Source organism: Sycon ciliatum, chromosome 12, assembly GCF_964019385.1.
Source record: "Sycon ciliatum chromosome 12, ocSycCili1.1, whole genome shotgun sequence".
Lineage (NCBI taxonomy): Eukaryota > Metazoa > Porifera > Calcarea > Leucosolenida > Sycettidae > Sycon > Sycon ciliatum.
Window position 1 is genome coordinate 15,169,697 of NC_088654.1, and position 11,200 is coordinate 15,180,896.

At 47.0% G+C, this 11,200-nt stretch overlaps 1 protein-coding gene across 1 annotated transcript in view; it reads right to left on the minus strand.

The window, feature by feature from the left end:
* Nucleotides 1–4,734: 4,734 nt before the first annotated feature.
* The window catches only part of LOC135828023 (gelsolin, cytoplasmic-like), a 27,600-nt gene continuing 21,134 nt past the window's right edge, over nt 4,735–11,200 (minus strand). The window contains exons 19-26 of the mRNA XM_065340460.1: nt 10,801–10,894; nt 10,232–10,324; nt 9,733–9,777; nt 8,575–8,640; nt 7,929–8,054; nt 7,346–7,417; nt 6,967–7,053; nt 4,735–5,534 (exon numbers count right to left, since the gene is read on the minus strand). Of these exons, the coding sequence (XP_065196532.1) occupies nt 5,421–5,534; nt 6,967–7,053; nt 7,346–7,417; nt 7,929–8,054; nt 8,575–8,640; nt 9,733–9,777; nt 10,232–10,324; nt 10,801–10,894 (697 nt within the window). The 3' untranslated portion in view covers nt 4,735–5,420. The remainder of the gene's footprint in view (nt 5,535–6,966; nt 7,054–7,345; nt 7,418–7,928; nt 8,055–8,574; nt 8,641–9,732; nt 9,778–10,231; nt 10,325–10,800; nt 10,895–11,200) is intronic.

An 11,200-nucleotide genomic window follows, 5' to 3' on the forward strand; every position in this document is an offset into this window, starting at 1 on the left:
GAATGTGAACCCATTATCGTTTTGCACATACAATGTAACGACTAATGTTAACGATTTTTTGAAAATCCGTTAATAGGTTAAAACTCGTTAGAATTTTGAAAATGTCCCTCAATTTAACATTACTATTGTATTATTTTGTGTTGTATTTATTTAAAAGGATTCTCCAAAAGCAAATGGATGCTTATCACGGAAGTCTCCCACATAAATATCGCAAGAAAAATGGGGAAATGGGGGAGAGGAGAGTGGAAGATGAAGCATGGGAAGAAGGGAAACAAGTACCTAAATATCGAGGTATAAAAGCAGGACAGAAATCGACGAGGGAAGAAATCACCTCTGCAGATAATAGCGGGACATTTAGATGAAAAAAAACCAGCAAGGATTAATTTCAAGGAAAAAAATTTCTCAAACGGAAAAGTTCGGAATTCCAGTCAGAGAATATCTATGCTGTGAGTAATGAGCCTTTAGAGCAATGCGAAAATTGCCAGAGGACTGAACGCAGCGGATGTGTTCTGGAAGTTTGTTCCATTCCACAGATAAACTGAAGAGAGGGGATTTAAGGAAATGGGCGCCAGAACGAGGTAAAACTATAGAGGACGGGTGACGACAACTAAGGGATACATTGAATTTGAAACGAATTAGCAAAGACGGAAACTGGTAAAAGACATGATGAAAATACAGCAAGGACAGAATCTGACGACGCCACTTCAGGGATGACCAGTCACAAGTACGATTAAGAATCTGCTTCGGGGTTTCCCACTCAGGAGGGTGCCGGGTCTTACAAAGCAGATATGAACGAGCAGCAACGGCTTGCAGTCGGTCTAACGTAAGCGAATCTGAATGGGATACGGCGAATGACCAGACAGGGACTGCGTATTCTAACAGTGGTCGTACGTAACACTTGTAGAGCAAATTCACGGTTGAAGCAGAAAGGAAATGGGCCATATGGCGCAACAGAAAAACACGACTGCGAAACTTATGGGTGATAGATTTTATATGGTCAGAAAAATTTAGTGAAGGAGTGATAGTCACGCCGAGATGACAGTGGCTATCACCTTTCTGAATAAGCACACCGTTCATTGTCAAGGGGGATGACGGGCCGGGGGCTAATGCATATTTTTGAAAGGGTAGGTGGACGCATTTACTGGTGTTAAACGTCATGGCAGTAGCTGATGACCATTGACAACACTTATCAATGTCAGTCTGGAGCAATGCATGATGGATAGGAAGTGAGGTGTTTGCTGGAGAAACAAGAATTAAATTAGAGTCATCAGCAAAAAGGGATAGGGTACTAGAAGCAGGGGCATCAGGAAAGGAGTTGATGCACAGGTTAAAAAGAAGCGGGCCGAGATGGGAACCTTGGGGTACGCCAGCGGTGATGGGCAAAGGGTCAGAAAGAGTTTGGCCAATGCGAACGCAAATACTACGATCACTGATGAAGTCCTTCACCCAAGAACAGGCAGAAAGAGAACACCAGCCCGAAACAGATTGAATAACTAAATGATGACTAACTCTGTCAAAGGCCTTAGAAAAATCAAGGAACAGCTGGTCACAAGAAGACTTAGAATCAAATGCACGCGAAACAATTGAGAAGTACCTGGGCATCACGATAGACGAGCACGTTCGATTTGACGAACACGTTAACAATGTTGCGAAGAAGGCCTCGCAGAAGGTGGGAGCACTCTGGAGAGCCCGCCGTTGCCTTACAAGAAAGTCCAGAGAGCAGTACGTGAAATCCGTTGTGATGCCAGATTTGCTCTACGGGTCCGTGGCGTTCTCTGGGTGCCTTCGACAAGACCAGCGGTCCCGCCTTCAGGTCCAGCAAAACCGTGCGGCACGCGCCGTATTCGGCCTGCCACCTCGCACAAGCGCCCAACCTCTGCTTGCTCGTCTGCAGCTGTATGGCATCGAAGAGCTCCACAAGCAAAAGACCCTTATTATGGTCTGGCGTTGCTCGAATGGTCGGGCAAGCAATGCACTGCAAGCCCTTCTGGAGCATCCCAGTACTCGAACAACGCGCGCACAACGCAGCTTGGGCCTTCGAGTGCCCAAATCTGCCTCCAAAGCCGGCCACGACCGTCCAACCGCTCGCGGGTCCATTTTATGGAACACCCTGCCATCCGACGTGCGTGGTATTACCCAGTACCACCAGTTCAAACAAGCCTGCCTCCCGTTCTGTCTTGCTAGCAGTAGCACCCACTACTGAACACTACAGGAATCATTGAACGTTTGCACAGTACCAGTCATGTGCTGTTTACCGCCTCCCCGTTGTTGTATTCTAACGTTAACGTTATTCATTGACTGAGCGTTCTTTGCTTTGTACTACATTGTACACCCTGCTATCATGTTAGGCTATTTCCTACAATATTTTACTGTTTCCATTCGCTTCCATGTAATTGGGTGACACCGCCCGTTTGGTTCTGCGAATTCAAATAAAAATGTACCTACCTACCTAGGTAAGCTGTACCAATTGGTCAACTGTTGACCTCTTTCGACAAAAGCCAAACTGGCTGGAACTGATAATTTTATGGCTCTCAACAAACGAGTAAAACTGACGGCTAATCATAGACTCATACAATTTGGCAACTGCATTTAACAGCGATATAGGACGGTAATTGACTGGGTGAGAAGGATTACCTTTTCCCTTGAACACTGGTACAACAACGGCAGATTTCCACTCCCTGGGCTGAGTACTGGACAGCAAGCAGCGGTTGAAAAGGGCGGAAAGAGACTGTGACGTGACCTCAGCTGTTTCACGGAGGATGCGATTGTTTAGCAGTCCAGCGGTTTTACGTTGAATGGGAAGTCTGGATAGCGTGTCAAATACGGACTGCACAGAGAATGGTTGTATGGAAAACTTCACAGTGGACGTGGGTGTTAAAATACCAGCTGAGTGCAGGTCAGGTGTTAGCAGTGGCGCCTGGCTGTAGCTCGCAAACACTTTGGCTAGGAGATTCGTCTTTTCCGTATTACTCGTGGCTGGGTAGGCTTGGTTGTCATGGTAGAGGTCAGGGATAACCGGAGACGGGCGATTACTGGTCTTACAGTACTAGTAGTAATCGGCTCTTCCATCGGCTAAGAGAATGTCCAAATTCGGCCATATTATGAGCGCCAAAGTCAGAATTCGGCTCAAAGCGGTACTTGAAGTCACCTCTCGCACATGCACATGTACCTGTACAAGTACGTTTACACGCACGCTGTATAGGCACTAAAACACCCATTTTCGGCAAATTCAGCGCGAGATTTGTATATTCGATGCAATTATCGGCGATTTATTGACAGCCATTGATTTCAGCGTCTTTTCCTGCTGACCGTTTTCGGAAATGCCTAAAGTCGCAGTCACCTTTCGCAGATAATGGCTACAGAAATTGAAAAGATCGGTGATATTTCAAAACCACTCTTTTCGGCCAATTTTTCGGCCGGCTGATTTGGGAAATGCCTAGGTCAGACCCAGCACAAAGTGGTCAAAGACCGAAAATCCCATTCATGGCATCCATGTTTCCCTCCTGCCTCGTGTTTCATGGGAATCAAAACCACTGGGTATAAAATTTTGAAAGGATGGTGTCTTAGAAGCCGGATCACAGTCCTGTGTTCAGCGGGCTTACATGTATGGCATGCTTTGTGTAGTAACCCTGCTTTTTATGGTACTAGTACTCGGACCAGCAATCATTTAATGGCAGTAAGATGTGTCCAGAGTCATCTTCCTTCAGATATATACAATGTACATGTACATGTACACTGTTGTGAATTGCAGCAGAAATCCAAGAGAGCTCGATACCGGGAAGGTAGAGCCGTGACACACTAGTCAGAACAACAGATGGCTTGATCAGTCACAACTTATCACCTCATGAGTGCCTGAGATGGCATGAAACTTTAAGTTGTGACTGATCAATGTACGTGTACATGTACTGCATGTGCATGACTGTATCTAAATTGCGGCCAGGGGTTTTAGGGGGAATAGGGAATTCATGTGCCAAATCTCTGGCGATTCCCAGTCAAACGTACATGTACGTGATCCAGAGTCAAAAAGGCAATGGCCGGTCTCAAACTCAGCCAGGATAGCAGCAGAGCTTTTGATGACGAGTGTACCCTGATTACTGGCCACAGGGAACCAGTCAATTCATGACAAATGCAGCCTCTGTCTCTGTCTCTCTCTCTCTCTCTCTCTGTCTCTCTCTGTCTCTCCCTGTCTCTGTCTCTGTCTCTGTCTCTGTCTCTGTCTCTGTCTCTCTCTGTGTCTCTCTCTCTGTCTCTCTGTGTGTCTCTCTCTCTGTGTTTCTGTCTCTGTCTCTCTGTCTCTCTGTCTCTCTGTCTCTCTGTCTCTCTGTCTCTCTGTCTCTCTGTCTCTCTGTCTCTCTGTCTCTCTGTCTCTCTGTCTCTCTCTGTCTCTCTCTGTCTCTCTCTGTCTCTCTCTGTCTCTCTCTGTCTCTCTCTCTCTCTCTCTCTCTCTCTCTCTCTCTCTCTCTCTCTCTCTCTCTCTCTCTCTCTCTCTCTCTCTCTCTCTCTCTCTCTCTCTCTCTCTCTCTCTCTCTCTCTCTCTCTCTCTCTCTCTCTCTCTCTCTCTCTCTATCTATCTATCTCTCTCTCTATCTATCTATCTCTCTATCTCTCTCTCTCTCTCTCTCTCTCTCTCTCTCTCTCTCTCTCTCTCTCTCTCTCTCTCTCTCTCTCTCTCTCTCTCTCCACACCCCACACCCCACCGCGACGGCTTGCAAAACAGATAGTGCCACGCTTGCATAGCTAGTAGACGGGGATATGAATTGCATTTTGCACACATGTAAAAAACAGAGTGCACACAAAGTATTCCCTAGCCAAGAGAACCTACAGCAGTAGCATAATAGCCAAGACGGATGATGTACACGCGAACGGTGTTCACCCAACTCAGAAAACCCATGGCAACATTGCCACGATTGCTGAGACTGGTGGCCAGCGTGCGACTGGCAGTCGAAGATAATTCAAACATTATTCTCTAGTCGGACGTCTAAACCTACAAACGCAACCTTTGGAAATATCCTAAACGGACAAATGTGCCAATATATTCTAAGAGCACGCAGGAGAGCTTGCGGACATTCATGCACCATACAAACACGTCAGGCTGCTGAAAGCAGTGCCAGTATAGCATACTTGCAGGATAGGGGAAGAATTGCAGCTCACACACTCGGCACCAGGCATTGCAGAAGGCCAAACAAGGGCTCTACCGGGAAAAGGGGCATGCATGGCAGAAAGCGTATGTCTTGTTACTGGAGCAAAAGACCGTCGTCTAGCAGCTGGCCCAGCGCACACGAGATGAATTGAGAATAGGGGCAAACATACTCTGTAGTGTTGTTCTATGACATAAGCGATGACATCATGGTGACATCAGAATGACATCATGTAACATGTCATGGCACCACACATGACGTCATTCCACGCGTACACCGCAACTAGAAGAGCTTCTTGGACTTCTTCAAGTTGTCCTTCTTCCACTTGGGCAGTTTCTCGAAATCGGCCGCAGACATACCAAACACGGTCTGGAACTCATCGTCGTTGAGATATTTCTGTAGAAAAGGAGTGAGAGTGGGACAACAAGAAGAAACCTTGAAACACACCAATTGCAACATACAGGTAGGGATCATTGCACTCGGGTGGAGAGCCAAGGATTAATTGATAAGAAGAAAAGAGGACCAAAGAGCTACAAGTTATGCTATAAAATCCTATAATGCTAGAGCTGAGTGCCAGTTAGGAGGTGTAGAACGTCAGTGCCGTTGGTCAGTGTCTTGCACTGTTCTCGCATGAGCTGATTGTAAAGTAACTGGTGGTGTTAGTGGATATTCTAGCGTAACTTGTAGCTCTTTGGTCCTCTTTTCTTTTTAAGAATACAGGCATCGAGATAATCGATAGCGCCTTGCGTAGCATGAGTTGCTAATGCAGTGTGTCATGACTTTGCCAACACATCTCAACTGATGATGCCATCGTATCACCGGTTCAGCACACAAAGCACAGAACTGAGAAGCCACAATAGTTTCGACTAGGCCTTTCGTACGATTACTTTTCAAGTCGAATACAATGGTGATCAACAAGGTGGCAAGCATGTGGCTTCTGTACTTCGTGGGCGAATTTGCTTTCCTCCGACGAAGAATATATCACCGTTTATGTGTTCTCATGTTATGCACGTGGTGTACCCAGGCGCGTGCCCCGCATGGGTTCCTGGTTGCCCGGAACCCCCCCCCTTTTTTCGCTCAAAAATGCAGGATTTTGCTTCATTTTTTGAAAATTGTCCCGGGGGGCCTAGAACCCCCCCCCCCCCCTTGAACGGCACCGGCGCACTGGTACCTCACGTAGTTTGTTGCAGCAAATTCTGCTGTCATGGTTAGCTGCTTTATAAGATAGAATACCACGTTTCAAAAAGCTCATCTTGACTACACCTACTTTGGCTCATGCTTGTAGTTTGTCTTGTGATGGCGTCTTAACATTTGGGCCACAGTCAGCTCAAACATGTCGGAGAGGAAATTGTCAATATTTTATTTCAGAAATTGTCACATTTCTTGCAAGCTGCTTGAACTAGACCGCCAAACAGTTGTGAGAACGAAGTTCGACAAGATGCTAATGCGGGTCGATGAATGAAGCACCGCGTTAATGCACCCAACGGAAACAATTCTTCATTCCTGCATGTCTAAAAAAAGTACGAAACACAAAAGACGTGTTTTAGCTGACTGTGGCCCATACTGTAAACCGCCCAATATTCGCGTCACTAAATTCTCGCAATTTCTTAGAACCAGCAAGTTTGCGGTGTCAAAATTTTGCGAAGCACCGGGGCCACCTACATACACCCACTGTTGACGTTTGATTTCACGCTGGTTGGTTAATATTCGCGTTATGCTCTTCTCGGGAAAATCGCGAGCATTGATCCGTCGTGAATATTAGGCCGTTTACAGTATCCTAAACAAGCGCTTTCTGGCATGAACAGTGGGTAAAGAGTGTTTGCCCTACCTCCTTGAAGAGAACGTCGACACCCTCCGGTGGATGCCGGGCACACAGATCATTGTACGAGTACTTCTTGGAGTACTTCTCCAGCTCCTGAGCAGGGAATGAGACGCACAGAACGACAGAAAAACGGCACACTTCAGACTCTTGAAGAACATTTTCGAGCGTTTTCAGTTTCACACATAGTATGTACGTTCAAGCCTTATCATTGAATCACGGTTCATGTGAGACTCAGCTGGAGGTGGAGTTGTCCGCATCCGTGGGAAAGCCACCACCCCCAAGGATCAAGGCGCAGATGCAGCACATATGAATTGATGTGTCCCATGGAGCTGCAGACATGTCCGTGCACGTTGTGCTTGTGCTTCAAGTAAATGGGGTTTCTTACAGCGTCGACAAGCGTGATGCCAGCGTTCTCGTCATTCATTTCCGCCTTCAGCTCCTCGTAGGACTTTCCACCCTGTCAACATAGATGCACGCGTGCAAACACACACAGGCACACACACACACACACACACACACACACACACACACACACACACATACACACAGGGAGACAGATAGACAGGCACACGCACACACGCACATGCACGCGCACGCACACACACACACACACACACTCACACTCACACACACACACACACAAACATACACACACACACACACACACACACACACACACAAACATACACACACACACACACACACACACACACACACACATACACACACACACACACACATGCACACACACACACACACACACACACAAACATACACACACACACACACACACACACACTCGCACACACACACACACACACACACAAACACACACACACACACACACACACACACACACACACATCAGTACATACATATGCAAGGAGCATGGTGCTTGATGGCAATGACTTGATGACGGGACAGCATGTTTTCGTGCACAGAAAGACGGATCATACAGCTCAACTTACACTCCACTTCTCCGGGTCCCATCCGTGGAAAGACGAGGTGAAGCCTGGTGGCTCGAATCCCTGTTTGACCTGCAGCATATGAGTGTCCTCAACACTGCGGTTTGTTGGATCCGTCTCCACGTACTCCTGTATAGTGAACAAAAGTACACAGGGCAAACACAGGGGGGGGGGGGGGGGGGGTGGAGGGTTGTACATGCATGGATCAAAGAACATAAACGCCACGTCTCAAAAATAGATTTTTTTCATCTGGAGCCAATGAAACAATTTCGATACTGGCATGCCAACATACTACTATCGTTTTACAACGATTCAAATTTCAAACTGGTGAGAACAACCGCAGTATGATAGACATTCCATCCAAGGGTCTTCCTACACAATGCCATCAAGCAGCATACTGTACTGGGTGCGCCTGTAGCGACCTCGCTGCTGCCATCACGTCAATCTCCCTCGCCCACTCTCGCACATACGCATGCGCAAGGAATATCTCTTCCTCTTTGTCTTGAAAAAATTAACAACAACAACAAGCATTGTATCCCTTTTCCCTGGAGTTGTAATTTATTAGGCCCCAGGGTGGTATGCCCCGGGAAAGGTCGGTCTCCTCGTGTGCAGATACGACCTCTGCCACCTTGGGTGCCTAAACACCAACCTTGACGGTTCTCAGCGACTCCTTCTTCTCAATGGCGTTTGCATTCCTGCCGACCCACACGTACACCTGTGAGCAGACAGAAGGAACCATACAGGATGAGTCTTACACAGTCAAGCTCCGATGTCGTCTAAAAGAACTAGTGATGTCACGAATAATCGATTATTCGAATTTCCTCGATCTCTTGGACCTCAACGAATAATCGACCGGATGACATCCAGGTCGAAGGTTCGAAAATTCGAATATTCACGGACGGGCAAAGTCCATGCACTGCATACCGCGCGTGCGCGCGCGCGACTCTTGATCTCTTGACTTGAATGCATAAACGTTGTACTGTATTGCAGACAACGACTAGACTACGCGCGGTAGACCATGGTAGACTCTACTGTGACTGGAGTCTGAGCGCTTGTGCTGTGTGGTTGCTGCACGTACACTTTTGTGGAATAGTAGAATAGTCGTTCGTTCGCTTGAGAGTTATTAGCTCGACTATTCGTTCGTAAAATTCATGGTTCGTTGCATCACTAAAATAGAACACACCAACAGTCTTCTGAACCAAACGTTTCCGTTTCCTTCGCCTCAGCGGCTGCTCATACAGGTGATAAAAGGAAATTTCTAAAACAGCAAATATGGGCTAGGAAAGGGGAAACTATCATCTTCGTAAATATTAGACTGATGTGGACAGTGTAGATACAAAACCTTCATTTGAGAATTGGACATGCTTCCAATTTGTTTTATAATTTCATTGATACCACATCAGTACAGGCAAGAGCCCATAACCGCCAGAGTGTGCAACGCGCGATAGGGTCTTGTCACGACTCGTTTTCAACATTAGGTCATTTTCATGTAGCGAATGTCGCGGCCTGCACGCGCAGCTACATGAAAAATGACGTAGTGTTGAAAACGAGTCGTGACGGAGATTTGTGTGGCGTTGCACACTCTGGGGGTTATGGACTCTTGGTACAGGTGGTGTGCTTCACTGTCCGAAGAGTACTCAATACCCATGTACATGTAGGGCAGAGCCTTGTACATAAGAGAGAAGCTGTGTCGCAACTCAAGTTTCACGTAATCTACGATCATCAGGCAACTGATGGCTCGTAAACAGGCAGCCATATCACATCAGTACAAAGCATTCTCTTCGGCGATTCGATGGCCGTGACTTACCGCATCGTACGTATCCATTATCATCACGTCATCCTCGTTCAGATCCTGAGAGAGCGCAGAAGAAAACCAGGGCACACACTCGCATTACCATACATGTTCAGTGCTGCTCAATGAAATCCAGTCGCGTCACTCAAGTAAGCGCCAGGGCGTTGCGCAGCCCTAGAGCTGCGGACACTGGGCTGCTAAATGGTGCAAGGTGCAAGTTTGAGCGACGCTGCAACTGGATTTCATTGAGCAGCGCTGTACATTAACTGCGCTACATTGTAATTTATTTACAACATCCATGTACATGTGCTAGTCCGATTGCCAGCTACCTGAACACACCACACATACGTAAGCCTTCCACAGATGTACGAGTACACGTTTCAAGTAAACAGGGCAGGAAATGTGCAAGCTCCCACGTGGGGAGCAGCACACATGCTTTCCCTAAGGCGCCAGCAACTTTTCCGCAACATGGATTGGCTGTTATCCTAGGAAGGTAAGTGCTTGTGTGACGAACCTCTTGTGTGAAATCCAGGATTTCCTCAGCCAAGAAGCGACCAGATGCATTGCTGCAGTGGAAGAGGCGAGGTGGTTGTTCCGGCACAACATCCTGCATGCCACCAAACACACACACACACACACACACACACACACACACCAAGATCAGTATTATACGTTTGCTGTAGGCTCACTATACTCAGGTGCTATATACACACACACATACACATACGCAAGCGCACACACACACACACACACACACACACACACACACACATATGCACACGCATACACATACACACACACATATACACCTACACACAAAACACACACACACACACACACATTACCCCCCCCCCCCCCCCCACACACACACACATACAAACACACATACACACACATATAATTATATCCCATTGCTTTGTAACTTGCTAATCCCTCCCCCTTTTGTGTACGTGCTTTTCATTTTCTTTTTTCTCTTCTTTCGTGGTTGGTGTAACCCTCTCCTCAATTCAATTGGCTGTCTCGACATGCTACTAGTTGCAGAAATAGATAAATAAATAAAATAATACACACACGGTGACTTACAGCCAGGCGAGGAGAGTCAGCATATGATCCTTTCCCGCCGAGGCCATACCAGAACCCTTGCGGTTCAGATCCTTCTTCAACGCTCTCTACATTACTGAAGAACAAGGACACAGACCGTGTATGAAAGGACTCAGTTTAGAATAGCTGTGCATGGTATGTGCTATATTGTGTCAGTGTCTGCTCTAGGATTGTAGGACAGCCGGGTACACGTGTACCTGGCGCAACCATTTCAACCGGGTCGGAGCCGGGTACACATGTACCTGGCGCTGTCTCACCAGCCGAGTCACATGCTTTAACTGGTTGGTTGGTTTATTTTAATTCGGACAATAAACGGGAACTAGGCCCAATGATATAAAGGCGAATGGATAAGCCGCATTTAGAAAAGAGAGGACAGGAATTA